At 40.8% G+C, this 24,163-nt stretch overlaps 1 protein-coding gene and 1 long non-coding RNA gene across 6 annotated transcripts; one reads left to right on the forward strand and one right to left on the reverse strand.

Moving 5' to 3' along the window:
* Window positions 1-293: 293 nt before the first annotated feature.
* dennd1c (DENN domain containing 1C) lies at window positions 294-22,897 on the reverse strand. Of its 4 annotated transcripts, none has more exons than XM_077201358.1 (23): window positions 22,666-22,800; window positions 21,632-21,696; window positions 21,175-21,218; window positions 19,961-20,010; window positions 19,753-19,872; window positions 19,432-19,501; window positions 18,760-18,840; window positions 18,603-18,677; window positions 18,266-18,319; window positions 18,045-18,155; window positions 15,373-15,473; window positions 13,268-13,313; window positions 13,073-13,174; window positions 12,870-12,995; window positions 12,688-12,789; window positions 6,287-6,377; window positions 6,171-6,211; window positions 5,861-5,911; window positions 5,120-5,167; window positions 4,896-5,015; window positions 4,305-4,390; window positions 2,377-2,584; window positions 294-1,542 (listed from the first exon to the last, which is right to left on the reverse strand). In XM_077201358.1, the coding sequence occupies exons 1-23, from the start codon at window positions 22,680-22,682 to the stop codon at window positions 751-753; spliced, it is 2,601 nt and encodes an 866-aa protein (XP_077057473.1). In that variant the 5' UTR covers window positions 22,683-22,800; the 3' UTR covers window positions 294-750. The 4 variants fall into 4 exon arrangements, with proteins under 4 accessions (XP_077057473.1, XP_077057472.1, XP_077057474.1 ...); XM_077201357.1 differs by having other exon boundaries at window positions 294-1,545; XM_077201359.1 differs by lacking the exon at window positions 18,603-18,677 and having other exon boundaries at window positions 294-1,545; window positions 22,666-22,897.
* LOC143710465 (uncharacterized) lies at window positions 1,539-22,672 on the forward strand. Of its 2 annotated transcripts, none has more exons than XR_013194558.1 (4): window positions 1,539-1,679; window positions 2,321-2,540; window positions 19,751-20,236; window positions 22,436-22,672. It is a non-coding gene; the product is annotated as an uncharacterized LOC143710465 (long non-coding RNA). The 2 variants fall into 2 exon arrangements; XR_013194559.1 differs by having other exon boundaries at window positions 22,440-22,672.
* Window positions 22,898-24,163: the final 1,266 nt, after the last annotated feature.

Consider the following 24,163-nt stretch of genomic DNA (forward strand, 5'->3'; position numbering starts at 1 on the left):
TTGATTGGTTATGTAACGTTGGATAGAATGATGGTTCGGCCACCGCGTATCAGCGCACATAAGGTACACACTGTGCAGTAATTTGTAAACGTTTTGTAGTGAAATGAAAACAGGTCGCACCTCAACCATTATTTGCACTCGCACAAATGCTCCCAAATATATATTTTTAAGTCGCACAGATTAAATTTCAGGAGCTTTGGTCACAATTTCAAGCCTTGTCATTTGAGATGCCATGTGGACCGTTTCTGTCAATGTTTGCTCTCTGAAAAGCCTTTTATAAATGATTAAAGATATTTGGATGAAAGGAGTTGGACTTGCTTTATTTGTCAGAACTGGCATTGATGACATTTGTTACTTTTTTAAAGTTAATAATTAAAAATCTAAATGGACCTAATTTAATGCATGTTCCTGGTCTTACACTGAACGATTCATCAGTTTACATTTATTCCAAAGGGGGGAAAAAGTCCTTCTCCAAAATGTAATGACTTTAAGCTCAAGTTTCAACCAACGGGTACATGAGGCGTTTCATGAGGTGAGTGTCCTTCCACAACCTCAGAGTCTAGTATTGAACGCCAACTTTTCACAATCCAATCAAAACCCAGTGCATAAAATCAATTTGATCTCGTTTGACTCAGAAATTTTGCTTTACAAAAATCTAAATGTGTTGCAGGTGTCTTTTCATGTTGACTCGAGATCTGAAAAAGTAATTTTTAGTATGGTTTTACTCCGATACACTTGATTTATGATGCTCTAATGTTCGAATCTCTTCTTCAGCTCAGAGACCTTAATGGGAGCCTTATCTTGCTCTTCTGGAGTTGATGTAACGGGTGATTTTGTACTTTGTTCTTCAGTCTGCACACCTGTTTTTGACCCCTTATTGATTTTGAAGGTTCTGATGGGAGGTTTAATGGAGATTTCCCTTCTTTGGGAAGCAGAAGAGTCAGTCATGGACCTAGACCGCAACAGAGCTACGGTAGACGAGACTTTCGGTGACGAAGGTTCAACACTTTTCTCCTCTGGCTCTTCTTCTTTGTCTGTCTCTTCGTTGAGGACGACAGCGATAGCTCCGATAGCTCCATTTGCGGGTCCATTTGACCCCAAGTCATTGGTCGTCTTATGCCCTTTCTGATGTTCCTCTTCTTTGTCTGGTTGTGTCTCTGTTTTCTCTTCAACTATTGTCTCGGTATGCAAGCTTTCCTCCATTGTCTCTGTTTTCTCTTCAACCATTGTTTCGGTATCCAAGCTTTCCTCCATTGTTCCATTCATTTGTCCATCTTTTTGTGAACATTGGTCCTCTTGCACCTCTTGAGAAACCACTTCAGGAACCAGAGAAGCATCTTCTAAACTGTGTAGATCTGAAGACAGACTTTCCCCTAACACGTTTAAATCCTTCTCTAATTCGTTAAGCTCATTTTCTGGGCTTTCAATCATGGCATCAGACTCCTCCCTCTCCCCTCCAGGCTCCTCCTCCTCCCAGCTCATAAGACTTCCGCTGTTTCCAAAAGACTGGCTCAGACTCTCCTGACTTGGTGTGGTGTAACTCTTCTGAAAGAGAAATTAAATGGTGAGACAAGTGTGTGGACATGTGTATGTGCTTCTCCTTTTCCACCGACAGGTTCCCCATGTTAGAGCGCACGGCTCTGTTCGACTATTTCAAGTTTTCAAGAAACATCAGTTGGGTAATACATCACTTAATTTGAAAAGCATTTTTCTTTATGCTGTTTTCACGCTGCAAAGCCACTTTGTTTTACCAGTTCATTTTATGTTTTAAATGATTGATTACCATGAATTTTAGTCATTATATATTTAACCCTTTATGGTACGGTGTAGCCATGTTGTTTTCCTTTACTTTCTAACCTTTCAGAATTTTTTTTTTAAACATTTATGATTTGTGTGAAGAGGATGAGTGATTTTGCACTAAATAACAGTGAGAAGAGTTTTTTTTTTTTAAGTAATATCAAGGAACATATGATAGTGGTTCACTCAATTTTAGTTTGTTGGAGACCAAAATGTAAAAATGCATCAATTAAAATTCAAGAAATGTTAAATCATGCAGAAATGGATAATTCTACAGGAAAAAAACATTTTCCATTGTGGTACAGGCACGCTAAATGACAACAATTCCCTAATTCCTTAACAGTTTTTTTTAAAGCTATTTTATGTCGTAAAAAACATGGGAAAAATATTCCACTGTAAGAACATATGCTGCATAACATATAGGGTTAAATACCTTCTGACTGTCTGGTTATGGGATAAAGACTGTAAAATGTGCTCTCATAAACAAAGACTGTAATGTGGTGTGTTTGTTGCAGGCTGACAGAGTCCAGCACCATTTACAAGGATTGTGTGAGACGAGTGAGAGGATCCAGGCCTTACATGTCTGATGAAGTCGCTGCTGTCGGAGCTGAAGAGGTCGAGGCTGCGTGTGCCGTACAGTAAACCCGGCTCTCTGGAGCTCTGAGCGCTCAGGGTGTCGAAGATCTCCCCGAGCAGGTCCATCTCCTCCGGGTCAGCCAAGAGGGAAAGGTCATCCTCATCCTGTAAGTCGCTGGTGCCAGAACACTGCTCAGCACTTTCTGTTACACTGCAAAGGGAGATGCGTTTTAAAGAGACACATTAAAAGGATGGTTCACCCAAAAATGAAAATTAGCCCATGATTTACTCATCCTCAAGTCATCCTAGGTGTACATGGCATTCTTCTTTTAGACTTATGCAATCGGAGTTAAATAAAAAATGTCCTGGCTCTTCCATGCTTTGTAATGGCAGTGGATGGTAGTTTCTGTTTTGAAGTCCAAAGTGCATCTTAAAAGCTGTAAGTGTGTAGTTGCTGATGCAGTGATAGTTACATTAGAGTGTTTCACAAAATTAATCCAGTAAAATCTAGAAAAGTAACTGGTTTTTGTAAATTATGAAATTTTAGATTCTTCTGTTAGTCATCGGCCGTTTCTGTTTAAACTATCTTTAACCATTATTTCATTAATGGTAATTGTTGGGCATCATGTGCTGCCATGCATTTCACAGTTGTTTTTTTCAGGGTTTTTTTAAAGTGTGAATTTCCCCAGCTACACTGAGAGACTAATAAAGAGTTAGAGAACCTTTAAAGAATTATACAGGGGCTTAACGGGTTCTTTGTATGGCAGTGGTACTATATACAGGTAGCACCTCAACCACCCCAAAGAACCGCTGAAGAACCATACTGGGCTTAACAGGTTCTTTACATAGCATCATGCGCTTGTGGAAGAAAAAGTATCCATATTTAAAACTTTATAAAGTCAAATAAGCAGCTTCCGGGCAAACGAACATACGGATTCGACAAAAGTCTAAGCGCAACTTATGCGAGTAATGTGATGCACTGGTGATATTTACTCTACGCCATGACTCACTACGCTACTTCTGACTTCACAAGTTGTGTAAGTTGCGCTTTAGGCTTAAGTGGAATCCGTATGTTCGTTTGACAGAAAGCTAGTTATTTTACTTTATTAAGTTTTAAATATGGACTTTTTTTACACAAATGCATGGCTTCAGAAGGCCTTTATTAACCCGCCAGAGCCATGTGGAGCACTTTTATCATGAGCCCCTTTCACACCGCGTGTTGATCCCGGGAAATTGCCAGAACACCTACTGTGTGAATGCAAACACGACCCGGGAATGATGCCGGGTTTGGGACCTAGTAACATTGCCGCGATCAGTCCCGGAACGCGCGCTGTGTGAACAAAAGCCGTAATCAATGCCGTGTCGTAATGATGCAGATTGAAACGGTATGTAATGCGCTAGTTTATGATCGAATCAGAGAAAAAAATGCACAAGCGTAGTTTCGTAGAGCGTAGAGAGAGAGAGAGAAATCGCAGCTCATAAGCAAACTATAGACGCTACTGAGACATTACATGTCACATCCATGTCACGTGTCTTTACGGGATTTTTATCTGATTCTGTAAAATCACTGTGAATGAATCACATTCAGTGAATCACAAAATCACATTCAATGAATGAACCAAAATCAAACGAACCCGGGTCAAATCCCGGGTCATTTTATCCGTGTATTTTCCGGAATCTCTGTGTGAAAAGGGCTAAGGATAGATGCACTTTTATGGCCTTTCACAGAAACCGAAAACACAAACGGCCAATCACTGCCATTATAAAGCTTGGAAGACAAAGGACAATTTTTTTTAATATAACTCTCATGGTATTAATCTGAAAGAAGAATGTCATATACACCTAGGATGACTTGAGGGTAATTTTCATTTCAGGGTGAACTATCCCTTTAAACGGAAAAGCTTTCATGCATGCGTTTCCTCTCCTCTCACCTGTCCTCATAGGTGTTGTCATCCTCTGTCTGTTCCTCTGTGTCCTGGTTGCTGGGGTGTTTGCGAGCCGGCCGTCGTGGTCGAGACTGAAAAACAGCATTGAAAGTGTAGTTGAGGGAGGGGGGGAGCAGCATATTTAGAAAGTAAAGTGCCTGTGCTGTACTGTTGATGAACACAAGGTGGAGCCAAACTGCTACAGTTTTCACACTCTGGTGAAGCTGCCTTTTATTTACATTTACATTTACATTTAGTCATTTAGCAGACGCTTTTATCCAAAGCGACTTACATTTGAGGATTAAACCAAGCGAGTCATCATGGAGAGGCAAAAACAACGCAAGAAGTGCTCAGAATACCAAGTTCAAACATTGCTCAGAGTAGCATAAACCAGACAAGTGAAGATTTCAAGAAAAAGTTTTTTTTTTTTTTTTTTATGTTAAGTGCTCACGGAAGAGATGAGTTTTCAGTTGTCTTATGAAATACAATATTACAAAAATTTTAATATTGTATTTTATGCAATACAATATTAAAAATGTGCATGTATTTTTATATAATATTAATGTATTTAGGCATGTGTTTTCAGGTGTCGCTCACCCTGCCAAAGTGCTGTGTGATTGGTAGACGGTTCTGAAGGCAATCTGATTGGATGAGGCGATACGTGTGCGTTTCACACACGGACCCGCCTCTCTGTAGCATTTTGGTTTCTGGCTGATCCTGAGAGGGAAAATCCAAAGGTTCAACGTAAATGCGCACAGATGTGAATTAAATCGCTTATTTTGTGCACAGAGAGGAACCACATGCAATTTACAGAAACTCACCTTTGATGACCGGAGGTTTTTCAGCCCGAATTTGCTTTGATATTTGCTCTGAGTGAGATATTAACAGATTTAAGTCATGCATGTACATGCACAACAAATATGGAAACTTTATTGATGGAGAATATGCAATATTTAATCATGCACAACAGCACATTATAAATTAATACAATAGAATGTTGTAGATAGAATATAAATAGAATAGAATATAAAAACAATAAAACAATAGAATATAAATGACGTTACCCTTCAAAAGTTTGGGATCAGTACATTTTATTTATTTTTTTGCTGAATGAATGAATATAGTTCTTTCATTCAGCAAGGGTGCATTGCATTGATTGAAAGTGACATGTTCGTTTGAACTTTCTATTCATCAAAGAATCCTGAAAAAACAAATTGTATCAGTTTCCCCAAAAATATGGTTTCAACATTGATAATATTCAGAAATGTTTCTTGAGCATCAAATCATCATATTAGAGTGATTTCTGAAGGATCATGTGACTCTGAAGACTGGAGTAATGATGCTGAAAATTCAGCTCTGATCACAGGAATAAATTACACTTTAACATATATTCACATAGAAAACAGCTGTTTTACATTGTAATGATATTTCAGAATTTGTTTTACTACATTTTTCATCAAATAAATGAAGCTTTGGTGAGAATTAGAGACTTTTCAAAAAACATTAAAAATCTTACCAACCCCAAACTTTTAAATAGTAGTATACATACAGTTTTTACTCACTGCTTTGTTAGCTGTTGACTTCCATGTCACAATCAGAGCTCCACCCCCTTTCTGTAAAGATATATATATATATATATATATATATATTATTTTTTTATCCAATTTTGTGTAAAAGCAGCTTTTGACAGTCCATTCTTCTTGTACTTTACTGTTCTAAATAACATTTTTTTCAATTTATCATGTAGATATTCAGTGCATACTGAAAACTCCCATAGTGCTCCTTGTATACACACTGCAGATATAGTAAGAGTAGTATGGTAGTCTGCCAGAGTCACATCTTGTTTATAGTTACTGTCTGGGTAAAACGTACCTTTAAATTTCCCACCCATTGCCGACGCAGTTTAGAGGCACCTGAGAGGAATGGGGAGCAGAAGGATGTTAAAATGAGCAGCCAAATAAACCTGATTCTCTGATGTAAATACACACCTGACGAAGCTCCGCACTGAAGCACCTCTTCCTCAAACGCATCCTCTGGATCTTTGCCCTGATTCAGCATTTCCAGCCGGCCGTCAATAAACTGAGAACAACATGAGATTATAATGGAAGATAATTTGCAGTCATGTCACTGGATACGCATTTAAGTCTGTTTAAATATCTTTTATAATCTGGCCCTTCATTGTAAAGTTCAAATTTAATTTCACATCAAGTTAGAATATGATGATGCACAAGTTGCCATGCTATTGTATGACTTCAGAAAACTTTAAATATAACATTTGGCTACATTTTATGGTGCTCTTTTTGCAGCTCAACGCAAAAGAGCAGCTTGAACATTCTTCAAAACTTGAAAGAAAGAAAAAGAAAGAAAGTGTGTTTGGATTGGTATAAGGGTGAGTAAATTATTCTTGGTTGAACTATTCCTTTTACTGGAATTTAACTTATTAATACTTCCCCAGTTGAGTTTTTTTTTTCCGTACCCCTTGTTTTAAGTGCCCCAGTTATGCTATTTTAAAGGTTGCTAATTTTTTGGAGTCTCCTTCGGTAGGTTTACATGCAACGATCTTTAAAAAAAAAAAAAAATTAGTTTTCTCAAAAAGCCTACTCTGCTCTGATTGGTCAGATGGCTCAGTCTGTTGTGATTGGTCTGCTCTGCTCTGCTCTGATTGGTCAGATGGCCCAGTCTGTTGTGATTTTGTCTGCTCTGCTCTGATTGGTCAGATGGCCCAGCCTGTTGTGATTGGTCTGCTCTGCTCTGATTGGTCAGATGGCCCAGTCTGTTGTGATTGGTCTACTCTGCTCTGATTGGTCAGATGGTCCAGTCTGTTTTGATTGGTCTACTCTGCTCTGATTGGTCAGATGACCCATTCTGTTGTGATTGGTCTACTCTGCTCTGATTGGTCAGATGGTCCAGTCTACTCTGCTCTGATTGGTCAGATGGTCCAGTCTGTTTTGATTGGTCTATTCTGCTCTGATTGGTCAGATGACCCATTCTGTTGTGATTGGTCTACTCTGCTCTGATTGGTCAGATGGTCCAGTCTACTCTGCTCTGATTGGTCAGATGGTCCAGTCTGTTTTGATTGGTCTATTCTGCTCTGATTGGTCAGATGACCCAGTCTGTTGTGATTGGTCTACTCTGCTCTGATTGGTCAGATGGGTCGGTCTGTTGTGATTGGTCTACTCTGCTCTGATTGGTCAGATGCCCCGGTCTGTTGTGATTGGTCTACTCTGCTCTGATTGGTCAGATGGCTCAGTCTGTTGTGATTGGTCTGCTCTGCTCTGCTCTGATTGGTCAGATCACCCAGTCTGTTTTGATTGGTCTACTCTGCTCTGCTCTGATTGGTCAGATGGCCCAGTCTGTTTTGATTGGTCTACTCTGCTCTGATTGGTCAGATGGTCCAGTCTACTCTGCTCTGATTGGTCAGATGGTCCAGTCTGTTTTCATTGGTCTACTCTGCTCTGATTGGTCATATGACCCAGTCTGTTGTGATTGGTCTACTCTGCTCTGATTGGTCAGATGGCTCGGTCTGTTGTGATTGGTCTACTCTGCTCTAATTGGTCAGATGGCCCGGTCTGTTGTGATTGGTCTGCTCTGATTGGTCAGATGGCCCAGTCTATTGTGATTGGTCTACTCTGCTCTGATTGGTCAGATGGCCCAGTCTGTTGTGATTGGTCTGCTCTGCTCTGCTCTGATTGGTCAGATGGCCCAGACTGTTGTGATTTTGTCTGCTCTGCTCTGATTGGTCAGATGGCCCAGCCTGTTGTGATTGGTCTGCTCTGCTCTGATTGGTCAGATGGCCCAGTCTGTTGTGATTGGTCTACTCTGTTCTGATTGGTCCGATGGCTCAGTCTGTTGTGATTGGTCTGCTCTGCTCTGCTCTGATTGGTCAGATGGCCCAGTCTGTTTTGATTGGTCTACTCTGCTCTGCTCTGATTGGTCAGATGGCTCAGTCTGTTGTGATTGGTCTGCTCTGCTCTGCTCTGATTGGTCAGATGGCCCAGTCTGTTGTGATTTTGTCTGCTCTGCTCTGATTGGTCAGATGGCCCAGCCTGTTGTGATTGGTCTGCTCTGCTCTGATTGGTCAGATGGCCCAGTCTGTTGTGATTGGTCTACTCTGTTCTGATTGGTCAGATGGCTCAGTCTGTTGTGATTGGTCTGCTCTGCTCTGCTCTGATTGGTCAGATGGCCCAGTCTGTTTTGATTGGTCTACTCTGCTCTGCTCTGATTGGTCAGATGGCCCAGTCTGTTTTGATTGGTCTACTCTGCTCTGATTGGTCAGATGGTCCAGTCTGTTTTGATTGGTCTATTCTGCTCTGATTGGTCAGATGACCCAGTCTGTTGTGATTGGTCTACTCTGCTCTGATTGGTCAGATGGTCCAGTCTACTCTGCTCTGATTGGTCAGATGGTCCAGTCTGTTTTGATTGGTCTATTCTGCTCTGATTGGTCAGATGACCCAGTCTGTTGTGATTGGTCTACTCTGCTCTGATTGGTCAGATGGGTCGGTCTGTTGTGATTGGTCTACTCTGCTCTGATTGGTCAGATGGCCCGGTCTGTTGTGATTGGTCTACTCTGCTCTGATTGGTCAGGTGGCCCAGTCTGTTTTGATTGGTCTACTCTGCTCTGCTCTGATTGGTCAGATGGCCCAGTCTGTTTTGATTGGTCTACTCTGCTCTGATTGGTCAGATGGTCCAGTCTACTCTGCTCTGATTGGTCAGATGGTCCAGTCTGTTTTCATTGGTCTACTCTGCTCTGATTGGTCAGATGACCCAGTCTGTTGTGATTGGTCTACTCTGCTCTGATTGGTCAGATGGCTCGGTCTGTTGTAATTGGTCTGCTCTGCTCTGATTGGTCAGATGGCCCGGTCTGTTGTGATTGGTCTGCTCTGATTGGTCAGATGGCCCAGTCTATTGTGATTGGTCTACTCTGCTCTGATTGGTCAGATGGCCCAGTCTGTTTTGATTGGTCTACTCTGCTCTGATTGGTCAGATGGGTCGGTCTGTTGTGATTGGTCTACTACTCTACTCTGATTGGTCAGAGGGCCCGGTCTGTTGTGATTGGTCTACTCTACTCTGATTGGTCAGATGGCCCGGTCTGTTGTGATTGGTCTACTCTACTCTGATTGGTCAGATGGCCCGGTCTGTTGTGATTGGTCTACTCTGCTCTGATTGGTCAGATGGCCCGGTCTGTTGTGATTGGTCTACTCTGCTCTGATTGGTCAGATGGCCCGGTCTGTTGTGATTGGTCTACTCTGCTCTGATTGGTCAGATGGCTCAGTCTGTTGTGATTGGTCTGCTCTGCTCTGATTGGTCAGATGGCCCAGTCTGTTTTGATTGGTCTACTCTGCTCTGCTCTGATTGTTCAGATGGGCCAGTCTGTTTTGATTGGTCTACTCTGCTCTGATTGGTCAGATGGTCCAGTCTACTCTGCTCTGATCAGTCAGATGACCCAGTCTGTTGTGATTGGTTTACTCTGCTCTGATTGGTCAGATGGCTCGGTCTGTTGCGATTGGTCTACTCTGCTCTGATTGGTCAGATGGCCCGGTCTGTTGTGATTGGTCTGCTCTGATTGGTCAGATGGCCTAGTCTGTTTTGATTGGTCTACTCTGCTCTGATTGGTCAGATGGTCCAGTCTGTTGTGATTGGTCTGATCTGCTCTGCTCTGATTGGTCAGATGGCCCAGTCTGTTGTGATTGGTCCGCTCTGCTCTGATTGGTTAGATGGCCCAGCCTGTTGTGATTGGTCTGCTCTGTTCTGATTGGTCAGATGGCCCAGTCTGTTGTGATTGGTCGACCGCTTACAGCGTGTGTTGGAAACCAAACGGCCATTACTATTTCTAAATTTCAGCTCCAGATCTTCCTTAGCACTTAATATACAGTGATACGAACAGTAACGTTGGTGTCGGTTTTACTGTATCATTCTCATCCTGGAAGTGCATCAAATTGGATTTGCTTTGGCAGCTAAAACAAGTGTCTTCTCAACATGTCAACAAGATGAACCAAACTCTTTCAGTCTTGGCTACAACTAAAGTGTTTTTGAGGGTCAAAGTAGACATTGTTCGCGGGCAGCCAATCAAGACCATTGGCTGGCATGGGACAAACTTACGGTACGTAGGCTTGAGCAGCAAGTAAGATTTGAATTACTTAAGACTAATTTCAGGCTGTTCAGAATCAATTCTTTCTTTCAGGAGAAAATCACTCCATTTATCTGCACTTTGATCTTTGAAACTTTGAGTCCTTTCACATCCACAAACCGCTGAATAACACACTGCATGAAAGGGAATATCTGAAAAAGCATTATGGGGGCACTTTAAAGGTGCCATGTGTCAGAATTGAGTTAAAAATATACAAAAAATGAGTTACACAGATCAAAAGAATGAGAAGTAATAAGGGCGAGGATGTTATTAAAAAATTAAAAGTTATAGTGTTGCAGAGATATCAACCTGAATTAGCATGCTAAATTACTAGCCCTGGCCCGACAGATGTCATAATACCAGTTTCGGCCATGGGAGGCGGTATGCGGGCAACAAACTGCAATACACGAATAAGTCGCATGGCTTGTGGGCGTATTTGAACCTGATGTCAATCGTGTGGAAAGTACACCCCACTACTACAGTTCAGTTCAGGGAAGAGAGCGGAAGAATGGCTGAAGCCCTTGGCAAGAGACCCTTACCACCACCACAACCACCCGCTGCAGGGAAAAAAACGCGCTCGGAATCACAAATAAAATCGGATAAAAAAAGGAGCAGAACCAGAGTTAACATTGGCACTGCTTTCCATCGTTGGAGACAACTAATGGAAATTAAATAAATGAGGTTTGAGTCCGAACTTCCAACATTTCTTTTGGATTGGTAAATAAGATGCTGTTAGTATTTCGCTAGAAGTTTGTTTTATATGTTTGTTTAGTTTTTTCGGGAAGTTATAACATAGAAATATATCAAAGGCTGTTCGATATTAGTTCTAAAGTTAGCGATGGCTACATTGAAAGGTGTAATGAGAACTACGTGAGCTATATTATGTTTACTAAATTGCTTTCCTGAGGTAAATCTGACATATTTGTTCTCCAGCTATGTTATTGACCTCTGCACGCTGATTAAAAAAATGATTGGTCGGTATTATGTATGAAGAATACATTTTGGTAAGTTGTAGCATACTGTATCTTTCAACAGTGTTCGTGTGTTTTTACTATTAGCTAGTAGAGATGATCGGTTCACGTGCGCTAGGGATCTGTCGTGTAACGTTAACATTTACAAGCGCCAAAACAGTATTTTTTGTTTAAATTGCGTAATAACATTGACAGAATCGGTGACAGTGAATTCGTGAGAGTTGGCAGATCTGAATGGCGCTAGCTTGGTCAACAGCAGCGAATGCTGTCTGTCAAATTAATGTGATTCAAACTAACAATAAAAATGTAATATGAACAAAACGAATATGAACATTCACTGGTGAAGGGGAGTAGTTTGAAGATGTCATTTAAAAATCACTTGACATCAACCAACGTTCCTCTGGACTCAAAACGTCCTCTATTAGGAGTTGGCTCGGCTTCGGCTATGGCTCTAGGGTCGTTGTGAAGGTAGGGGCGGAGCATAGAGACTATGCTGTTTCTCGTTTGTTACTCTAGAGTAGATCAATTCACTTTCTGGAGGTAGATTGCCCCCATCTGGTATGGAATGTGGAGTATGAATTGATTTTATTAGCGGATATTACACAAGTCACCTTTAATTCTAATTTTAGTTTTAATTGTAGTTTTTAGCCTTTAACGATCCGTATTGCTATTTAAATAAATAGATGTAAATAGATGAAGTGCAACAAAATAAACACTTAAATGTGTATTTTTGGATGTTTTCATTCCACTAAACTGAAAGAAGACATATTATGGAAGCAAAACAGCCCTCAAATTTGACCAGTGCATGAAAAAATCAATGGTTTCGCCTGTAGTGTCTTGGGTTAAGATAATTCCTGACATTGCGCATACCTATAGACTAAACACAAAATATGCATGTGCGCGCCGTCACCGTTTTCACAGATTCACATTTTTGAAGATTACACGGAGATGATAACGTTTTTCCCCTTGTAACCTACTTCAAAGTTTGCGTTTTGAGCCACCAAACACTGTTGTCGTGCAAATGAACGGCCAGAACACATTGAAAGTTTTCTGGTTTCAGTTAAAACGGTGTCCTGTTAGTGCCCCCTAAGTTAATAACTAATGATCTTTGCAACGGAAGTGAATGAAACAAACACTAATTTTAGCTGGACAAGAACTTAATTCTAGAGCTGCTGTAAAGCCAAAACAATCTGTTACTTTAATGTCCTATTATCACTGTAAAGCGGCTTTGAAAAATGCTATATAAATGGTGACTTGACTTGACATTGTGGATGTGTGAGTTTGCAGTTACCTCTTTAAAGCACTGCAGGTGAACCGCGCTCTCCAAAAACTCCCGCATGCTTTGAGACTTATGACTCAGAAACGTCTCGTTGCAGAACACAACCGGCCCTTCCTTCAGAGTGAGAGAGAGGAACATTGAAGAGAGCATTGATAAACCTGATGCTAATGTTTATGTAAACGAGCGTCACTCACGGCAGGCGACTGTAATGCATCTCTGTACCCGCCGAACAGCAGAGCCTGCGCGCGGAGGAACGCGTGCGCGACCCCTGACCCCGCCGACGCCGCCTGTCTCTTCAGCCTGACCTTCAGTCCCGCCACCTGCAGAAACAGTGTTTGCTGTAAACCTTCAGCCGCTGCGTGTCAGAGGCCAGCGAAGACGAGCAAACGAGTCTCACCACGTCGGCCGGGATCTTTTTCAGGTCCTCGTGGGGCGACTCCAGTGTGTTGGTGTCAACGTTTAGTATGACCACGTCCTCCAGAGCTCGACTCTTGACTCTCTGTCGCACCAAAACACACAGAAGGAACCGTAATGTGAGTGTTTATGCGACACAAACTGTGAGAGAAGACGATGAATGAGGGAATGGTCGTACCTCCGCCAGGCTGGAGTGGATTCCAATGAGGTACGGCATCGGTGCGCTGAGGTAGAATTAGGTGGTGTTAATGAAGGATGTGTTCATATTATTAGTTAATATTAATATTATAGGCAATATATCATACTGAGGCCCCCTAGTTGACAAACACTGCTTTCTTCTCTTTTCTCTTTTTTTTAATTTTCTTTTTTGTGTGTGATGGGTAGGTTTAGGGGTCGGGTTAGTGTGTGTGTGTGTGTTTGTGTGTGTGTGATGGGTAGGCTTAGGGGTCATGTGTGTGTGTGTGTGTGTGTGTGTGTGTGTGTGTGTGTGTGTGTGATGGGTAGGCTTAGGGGTTGGGTGTGTGTGAGTGTGTGATGGGTAGGCTTAGGGGTTGTGTGTGTGTGTGTGTGTGTGTGTGTGTGTGTGTGTGAGTGTGTGATGGGTAGGCTTAGGGGTTGTGTGTGTGTGATGGGTAGGTTTAGGGGTCGGGTTAGTCTGTGTGCGTGTGTGTGTGCGTGTGTGTGTGTGATGGGTAGGTTTAGGGGTCAGGTTAGTCTGTGTGTGAGAGAGAGTGTGTGATGGGTAGGCTTAGGGGTCGTGTGTGTGTGTGTCATGGGTAGGCTTAAGGGTCGTGTGTGTGTGTGTATTTGTGATGGGTAGGTTTAGGTGTCGGGTGTATGTGTGTGTGTGTGATGGGTAGGTTTAGGGGTCGGGTTAGTCTGTGTGTTTGTGAGAGTGTGTGATGGGTAGGCTTAGGGGTCGTGTGTGTGTGTGTCATGGGTAGGCTTAAGGGTCGTGTGTGTGTGTGTGTTTGTGATGGGTAGGTTTAGGTGTCGGGTGTATGTGTGTGTGTGTGATGGGTAGGTTTAGGGGTCGGGTTAGTCTGTGTGTTTGTGAGAGTGTGTGATGGGTAGGCTTGGGGGTAGTGCGTGTGTGTGTGTGTGTGTGTGTGTTGTGTGTGTGTGTGATGGGTAGGCTTAGGGGTCGTGTGTGTGTGTGTGATGGGTAGGCTTACGGGTCGTGTGTGTGAGTGTTTGATGGGTAGGCTTAGGGGTCGTGTGTGTGTGTGTGTGTGTGTGTGTGTGTGAGAGAGAGAGAGAGTGCGTGATGGGTAGGCTTAGGGGGTGTGTGTGTGTGTGTGTGTGTGTGTGTGTGTGTGTGTGTGTGTGTGTGTGTGTGTGTGTGTGTGTGTGTGTGTGTGATGGGTAGGCTTAGGGGTCGTGTGTGTGTGTGTGAGAGTGTGTGATGGGTAGGCTTAGGGGTTGGGTGTGTGTGAGTGTGTGATGGGTAGGCTTAGGGGTTGTGTGTGTGTGTGTGTGTGTGTGTGTGTGTGTGTGTGTGTGTGTGTGTGTGTGTGTGTGTGTGTGTGTGTGTGTGTGTGTGTGTGTGTGTGTGTGTAGTGTGTGTGAGTGTGTGATGGGTAGGCTTAGGGGTTGTGTGTGTGTGATGGGTAGGTTTAGGGGTCGGGTTAGTCTGTGTGCGTGTGTGTGTGCGTGTGTGTGTGATGGGTAGGTTTAGGGGTCAGGTTAGTCTGTGTGTGAGAGAGAGTGTGTGATGGGTAGGCTTAGGGGTCGTGTGTGTGTGTGTCATGGGTAGGCTTAAGGGTCGTGTGTGTGTGTGTTTGTGATGGGTAGGTTTAGGTGTCGGGTGTATGTGTGTGTGTGTGTGATGGGTAGGTTTAGGGGTCGGGTTAGTCTGTGTTTGTGTTTGTGAGAGTGTGTGATGGGTAGGCTTGGGGGTAGTGCGTGTGTGTGTGTGTTTTGTGTGTGTGTGTGATGGGTAGGCTTAGGGGTCGTGTGTGTGTGTGATGGGTAGGCTTACGGGTCGTGTGTGTGAGTGTTTGATGGGTAGGCTTAGGGGTCGTGTGTGTGTGTGTGTGTGTGTGTGTGAGAGAGAGAGTGTGTGATGGGTAGGCTTAGGGGTTGTGTGTGTGTGTGTGTGTGTGTGTGAGTGTGTGATGGGTAGGCTTAGGGGTTGTGTGTGTGTGTGTGTGTGTGTGTGTGTGTGTGTGTGTGTGTGTGTGTGTGTGTGTGTGTGTGTGTGTGTGTGTGTGATGGGTAGGCTTAGGGGTTGTGTGTGTGTGTGTGTGTGTGTGTGTGTGTTTGTGTGTGTGTGTGTCATACCAGCAGTAGTCCAGCAGATGAGGCGGCAGTACTGGAATGAAGATGTGCTGCCAGTACATGGGGAAGAGCATCCCGTTACACGCGTGTACGCAGGCCGTGAGCTGAACACACACAAAACACTGAAGTTTTAATGTTTAATGAAGCCGTGTCCTTACTAGATCCTACACAATAAGTGTCTAGCAACAAGTGACTTTTCTGCCTTAAATGAAAGAAATAACATTCTCAGATAATCTGAAGATGTTTAATTGATTTTTGGAATATAAATAGAAACCAAACAATATGCTGCAGCTGGTTGGGACAAAAACTGAGATTGTGCACAGCAAAATCCCCAGTGTTAAATTAACACTACTCAGTGTTTATATGAGTCCACACTCTCAGAGTGTTATAGTAACACTGAACCAGTGTTGAAGTGAATGAGATAATTAAGTGCTTAATTGAGTGATGATTGAGTATTATTGAAGACACTTGATGTTAACAAGCAGAATCACTGAAGGAGAAAATTAATGTAAAATGGTCACCATTATGGTGATTGGTGTTTAGTTTAGTTGGCCTCTTGATTATTAACTTTAGATTTTGTTTGGCTGCTGTAATTTAGTTATAACAGCCAGATGAACAAAAAACAGGTTTTCTGAGGGTGTTGGTTGTGTTTTAACATAATCATTATTTGATCTGAATCACTGAACTCATTGAGAGCATAATTTCTGAGTTAAGTTTACCTTATGGATTACAGCAGCACTGTCGTCGTTGAGCGTACCATTTATAGCTTTTTCAATAAAATCCAAAGGATCAAATCAATTACAAAAAAAAAAAAAAATCCTTCTTTGGAAGTATTTAAGGTAGGCACACACAAAGATGAATAACTAGCGTATGAATCTCAGCAATGGTGACAAACAGATATTACCTCTGAACATAAGTTCAATGCAGCCATGCATGATGGGAGCCATGAATGAGTTTTGATTGGTGGCACCCAGAATGCACTGCAACATGCTTTATAATTGCCACCATTGTTGAGATTCACAGGCTCATTCTTGATGTTTGTGTCAAAAATAAAAAAAATTATACGTGAACAACTTGAATAAATTATTCGGATTGTGTTGTAAAAGTTAAAAAAATCATGCTATACAGAGACAGGGCTGATAGAATTAATAAAGTAAATCTTACTAGGAAATTGGGCTTTATACGAGTTCAGTGATTCAGGTCAAATAATTGTGAAACAATGATTATGTTAAAACACAACCAACACCATCAGATCACCTTTTCTCTATCTGACTGTTATAACTCAGGTACAGCAGCCAAACAAAATCTAAACTTAATGACATGAGGGTCAAGAGCCCAACTAAAGCAAACACTGATCACCATAATGGTAACATAGCAATTACCATTTTTTTCCTTCAGTGACTCTAGTTGTAAACATCAAGTGTCTTCAATAATGCTCAATCATCACTCAATTAAGCATTTAATTATCTCATTAACTTCAACACTGGTTCAGTGTTACTATAACACTCTGAGAGTGTGGATTCATATAAACACTGAGCAGTGTTAATTTAACACTGGGGATTTTGCTGTGTGTCACGCCTGATTAGGTGTTTAGGCGTTTTTGCACTGGGGTTTCGGATGACGAACCAAGTCCATTTGACCATTTTACGGTTTGTAGGGATGCTGTAGAAAGCTGCACCGCACCAAAATGAAAATCAGGCGCACGGTTTACATGCGATTCCCAAATGGTAATTAAGCAATCCGACATAATTTGTGGAAGATGACTTTTATAGCATAATGCACATGTAATAGTGGACAAGATGCATGGACTACTTTTGCTTATTGTTAGTTGTTATTTAAATCAGTTTTAATCAGTCACTTTGAGAAAAGAGTCGCATTAAAATTCTTTGAAATTCTTAATTTGTGTTTCGTGGAAATAACATCATCCCAGCAAAACAAAAATTACAAAATATATATTTTTTAAATGTTACGTTGATTATTACTATGTTTTTGTGCCAACTTTTAATAAATGTTCTATTACTATGTGTTAGTGGAAGAACGTTTGTTCATAACTTTAATAAAGCCTTCCCAGAACATTAGCCAAAGTTACAAGACCATTTACTGTAAGCTGGGGATACAGGTTGAAACATGAGGGTGAAGAATGTTTTTCAGTTGACTATTCCTTTGTTTCACATTAATATTTATGGTATCCAAAGCGAATTACATTGCAGTCAAGTTATGTATTTCAGTACATACATTCCCTGGGAATTGAACCCATGACCTTGAGTTGCATCCCAAATGACACCATACACTATGCACATATACTCTATGTACTTATGCACTATGTACTCATCCATGTAATGTGTGAATTTTATAAGGTTACTTTATCATCAACATGGAAGTCTGATGCTCCTCCCCCTCTGCTATGTAATTAAAGCTGCTACAGTTGAGTGCATGAAGTGTCCAACAGACCACACTTTGTTTTTCCTGTTAATTTAGTGCATCATCCGGGTGTTTAAAGTGCACTTTTTCTTTTTGGAATTTTCAGTGTGAACTTGCACTATTTATACTAAAATAACTGCATACAATAGTGCACAAGTACGTGAATTGGGACGCACTTGTGGTGTTGCTAGCGCCATGCTCTTCTGTTTTCATGTTAAGTTTTAGTAGCACTAAAGCGTCCCGACTGAACTCACCGTGCTGAGTTTACTGCAGTAAATGAGGATCCGTCTCTCGAACAACATGCTGGCGTAGAGCTGAAGGAGATTCCCCACATCCACCGCCACCACCAGCTCCGTCAGGTTCCTCTGATACACACACACACACACACAAGCTTATAATAATCGAGAAATGATCAGGCAGATCAAATCCACACATTATTGAAATCATAGAATAGAATCGATGGGGAAAAACTCACACTCTCTGGGATTGAGGGCAAGCCTTTGGGATCCGGCGCGATAAAGTAGGGGATCTGAGGCAGAGGAACAATATTTCACAAAAGTGCCAAACTAAATTGCATGTTTGGTTAGCAGATACCTCAAGGGTTTTAGGTTAGATGAACAAAGGTTTTGGGATTCATTTTGTGATAAATTTGAGTTCTAGTTAGTGTTTTAATTAAGCTTTGGTCCGTTTTGTGGTTAGTTTCAGATGCTGGATTAGGTCAATCCCGAATTATGGCATGCATTAGGGTTTATTAGACGCTGAAGTGAAGGTTTAGTCCGGTCGGCTCGTTGTACAGCAGATCAGGGACTCACCCCCTCTGACTCTTCCCCTTTAGGGGCGTGTCCACAGATGCCAGGCATCTTCCTTCTGATCATTAGCTTCCCTCCCTCAGTGAAGAACAAACGACCCTGATTGTGATGTCACACGTGATGTCATAAACAGAACTTCCAGCAGCCAATCAGCACTTACCATCTGCAGCGTGATGGAGCCGTTCGCCGGTGGGACGGGGTGCTTGTAGAGAACCGAGAGCAACTCTTTCATCTCATTGGTCTGCCAGGGTGTGCAAATCAACAAAACGGTTTTAGATACATTAATGGTCACAAGTTTGGAATCATTTGGAAAATGTTTGGAAAAAATTTAGGTTGGCTGCATTTATTTGATTTGAAAATACAGTAAAACGGTAATATTGTGAAATGTTATTACCATTTAAAATAACTGTTTTCCATTTTTCTCATTTTAAAATGACAAGAAAAAAGTATCCGATGAATAAAAAAGTATCCGTTTCCACAAAAATATTAAGCAGCAAAAACTGTTTTAAAGTTTGATACCATTATTAAGCATTTAAAACCAATAATAATTGAGCTTCAAATCAGGAAATGATTACTGAAGGATCTTGTGAAACTGAAGGCTGGATTACTTCATTTGCTGAAAATTCAGCTTTGATCATGGAAATAAATTACAGTTTAACATATTTACATAGAAAGCAGCTATTTTAAATTGTCATAATATTTCACAATATTACTGTTTTTACTGTAGTTCTGATCAAATAAATGCAGCTTTGGTGAGCAGAAGATACTTTATCAAGATCTACTTTAACTAGATCTTAATTATGCCAAACTTTTTTCGCCGTATAAACCTCACCTGTCCTTTCGTCCAGTAGTCAGCTAGGTTATTCAGAAGTTTGTAGAAGACCTCAAACCATGGCAAATAACTGAGAGAGAAAGAAATCGCACTGCTAAGTCTGTTTTGTATGTACTTATTATGAGCTAAAACTAAGAACTTAAAGCAGATCATAACTCTAACGTTCTGACGAGACATGAAAACGGGCCTAGGTGAATGTGTTTAGCCAACGGCCATGAGAATCAGACTGTTAATCATTAACAGGGGCTTCATCGACGAGAATCAGTCCTCAGCCATGTGCACTGAGAGTGAAACTGTCTGTTTTTCTGTGTGTTTTGAGACCTGAGGATGCAGAAGCAGGTCTGAGAGCTGGACGTGAGTCTGCAGAAACCGAAGCGCTGACATCCCTCCAGATCCGTCAACACGAATGTGAAGTGCTGCACAGCAACCGTGTCCTTCGCCCTGGCAATCAAACGGTTAATCAGTCATAAAAGGTAAAAGACTGGCGTGTGCATTACTATAGTCAATAATAATAATGAATGATTTTCACCTCTCTATGTCATAAGGGAAGCAGAAGCGAGGCAAGGACTGCAGAGACTCCTGTGTGAGAACAGCAGACGTTATCACTCAATATGCCTTTGCTTTCGCGACACATTTTACATGCACAATGTGAGATATTTCTGAGTTCAACAGGAAGAATCCCTAGAGACTGCAGTGGATCATGAAAACTGGGTGTTTGACACCAGAATGTGAGTTTGCAGTGGATTGTGGTGGATCTGAGGAGACTTTTGGACCCAGACGTGGAGGCTAAATGTAAAATTACCCGGTAAGGCCTGTCAAGTTTAAAATCTGTCTTTATTTTTTCTATTATTGGTGTAATCTCTATTATATTAATGTTAAAAGTCGTTAAAATACTTTTCACTGCTGTCTACAGTTTAGAAAGGCTAAAACAATTTCAAGTATGTATTGTTTATATACTGTATATGTATGTTTGTGTATATATATATATATATATATATATATATATATATAGTTGCAGAAGTGACACAAGTTTGTTATATTTTGAGGAAAGATGAAAAAAATCTTTAAAAATGTCAGCTGAATCATGAAAAATAAGACTTGGAACATGTTTTAAGAAGTAAATAGGATAAATTCTGAAATGTTATCAATTATACAATTGATTATATATCTGCACAGTATATTATTAAATTGTATTTATGCATCATGCATTTTTATTTATTTATGCAGTATTTTTATTTATTAATATTTCCACAATTCTTAAAACTTAGCTATTATATCATAGTGAGAGGTGCATTATTATTTATGCATTTATTTTTTTATGCAATGTTTTATATTTTCCCTTATTTTAAAACTTTGTTATTACATAAATGGTAAGTACATACAAATAAAATACTAGTTAAACAGTTATATTAATGCAAATAAAATAAATTAATAAAAATAAATGGTAACACTTTAGTTTAGGGTCCAATTCTCATTATTAACTAGTGGCTCATTAGCATGCATATTGCTATGATATTGACTGTTTATTAGTACTTATAAATCACATATTAATGCCTTATACTGCATGACCATATTCTACATCCCTTAATTCCCCCAATACATAAACTTAACAACTACCGTACAAACTATTAATGAGCAGCAAGAGTCATAGTTAATAGTGAGAGTTGGACCCTAAACTAAAGTGTGACCAGATAAATAAATAAAAGCCAGAAGGAAATAACCACAGTGATCTCGAGGACTAACCTCATCATTAAAGTCTTCAGGGAACTGAAACAGCACACCAGGATCTACTTGGACAGAAAGAAAACACACACACACACACACACACACACGTGCGGGTCAGGCACATCAGTTCATTTCTCAACTAGAGGATGTGGTTAAAGTCAGGTCAAAGTTATCCACAAAGAGCCAGACCTCATCTCTATAACCCTGTTAGCAGAGGACAGCATACTAACTAGCTCCCCTGCTTTTCTCTTTCTGATGAGTGTGTATCGGCCCGGGTGTGTGGTTTTTCTGGTTCAGTCATGTGACAGGAAGAGCCATTCTCAGAAAAGACAGGCTTCTGTGTGCGTGTGTGTTTATTGCATCAGTTAGTCCGTGTGTGTGTGTGTGTGTGTGTGTGTGTGTGTGTGTGTGTGTGTGTGTGTGTGTGTGTGTGTGTGTGTGTGTGTGTGTGTGTGTGTGTGTGTGTGAGGCCCACCTTTATCTCTGGCGATTGGACATGAGGCTTGAAAGCACCAGTAGAACGTTTTATCAGGGTTTTCTCTGAGAACAACAAAACCATGAGGAAAAAAATAGTCATCATAACAAAACAACCATTGAAATCACAGCATAAAAACATTACAGTTCTGATGTGAAACATAAACGCTGTCAGAATGACCATGACTCTGAATGGGATGAGCAATGAATCATTATCTTCTGTTAATTCTGCTCATAAACTCTTGATATGAAGCTTCGTGCGAGGAGCAGGATGTGGTCGACTGCTAAGTTAGTTGAAGCACATCAACAGAAAAAACTTCTGACTGAACATTTCGGGCGCTCTTTATTACATTAATGCAAATGTAATGATCCTAACAGCATGTTTGTGGCAGGAAAGGTTGCATTAATTACAAAATATCAGTTATTTGCTCTTGAGAAAATTTGAGAAATGTTCAGATTTTCATGCATGACTTTTAATGGGAGATCAGTGCAACTTTTTAGAAAAATCGGAGAATGAAGGGTCTCCATTTGTGATTGAGATATATAAGATATGATATTCATGATAGATGTGGTGTTTAGGGTGTTAATAGTTAATGTGAATTTCAACACCTGTGCGAAACTTAACACGTCCACTGTAAAGTGGAAAAACACCTACTAGTTTCCGACACAATGAGACTCCAGCAACGATGAAGAAAAGTCATGATGCTTTTTATGATTTTGTCTAATGCAATGACATTATGCAGACATATTTTTGTGACTTAAAGCAGTTTTGAGGCCACTGTGCATTATCTTTTCTTTTCTCAAGGCAGCTTGAAATGAAGGATGAGGTGATGAGCATCTCAGAGGAAACCTGTCCAAACTCAACATCTGCAGATCTCACCTCCACACTTGCTCTGGTGTTGGAGTTTATTCACTGAATCGTGATAGAAAAAGTCCTCACGTCCGAGAACGACAGAGCGAGGAAGAGGAAGTAAGCAGGAGACCGCAATGTGAGCAAACAGAGAGAAATCGAGAGGCAAACGGAGAGAATCTTACTTTATCCTGGAGCCCATGATGCTCTTGTATGTCGGGGCCCATTCGGGGTGTTCAGGGCCGTCAGCACACCAAAGTCATTAGATCCTTAATTAACATGCTTCGACACACACACACTTCTGCACACACACATCCTCATCAAACAGCCAAATCCGCCGACTAGCACACAACTCAAGACAGCACTTCCTGATCTGTGTGTGTGTGTGTGTGTGTGTGTGTGTGTGTGTGTGTGTGTGTGTGTGTGTGTGTGTGTGTGTGTGTGTGTGTGTGAGAGAGAGAGAGACAGAGACTTACATGACGTTTGCTGGTCTATTGACTATAATATCCACTTTATAATCCAATATTCTCAATAAGAACTAGAATATTTTGCCCTTAGACCGATACTCATCTTGAATCACTTCAGAAACCAATTAATTTTACTAAGACAATTTCAAAATGCTCACTTATTATTATACGTAACATTGTATGGAGTTGAATGATTTTTGTGGCTTTATCTTAGTGTTGTTGTTATACCTTTATATTTATATATATATACACACACACACACACACACACACACACACACACACACACACACACATATATATATATTAACTGTCCTCTAGCGAATGTGTGTTCATTCATATAGGATAAACTCACACTTTTGCCTAGTGATAGTTGAAAACATAAACACATGGAAGAGGAAATCCAAGAATGGACTTCCTCTATTGTATCACTGCTGGTTTGCTCTCATCATTTCTCATGTGTTTGCTCTCTCTCTCTCTCTCTCTCTCTCTCTCTCTCTCTCTCTCTCTCTCTCTCTCTCTCTCTCTCTCTCTCTCTCTCTAACACGGAAGGGTACTCAATATGGATGGGCTGATCAAACAGGTAACTTTGTGTGTGTGTTTGTGTGCGAGGTAGTGTGTCTGTGTAAATAGGACACTCTTCTGACAGTTCATTTGACTAATAATGTCATTGTGTTGAAGTACATCCAAGTTCTTGGTACCACTTTATTTATGCAAACTGGTTCCCTCTAGTGTTCAGTGGAGGAACAGCATGACAAGTCGGTTTTGGAAACAGTAAAGAAAAAAGAAAAAAAAGTAAAGTAATATTGGAAGCGCTTTATTTTACTATCCTGTTCCCCATGTGTACCCCTGAAATATCAACAAAATATGTGTATTGTAAATAAGATTGATATATACTTAAAATAGTTGTGCAAGTAGTAAAACAATATAAATGCAAATGGGACACTGCCTGCTCCCCTTTCACCTCAACACACACAGACACACACACACACACACACACACACACACACACACACACACACACACACACACACACACACACACAGACACAGTCAGGTGCGAGAGAACAAAGTTTTTGAGTAGTTGTGGAACTCCAGTAAGTCAATGATATTTTATTCACTTTAAACATCAGATGAAGTGATTATTTTCTCTTTAATATAGATGATGCTGAGTCATTAATAAATCATTTAAAAAATATATATGATTGTGTACAATGT

This window comes from Siphateles boraxobius, unplaced genomic scaffold, assembly GCF_051911475.1.
Source record: "Siphateles boraxobius isolate OS27281-9 unplaced genomic scaffold, OSU_SipBor_1 47, whole genome shotgun sequence".
NCBI lineage: Eukaryota > Metazoa > Chordata > Actinopteri > Cypriniformes > Leuciscidae > Siphateles > Siphateles boraxobius.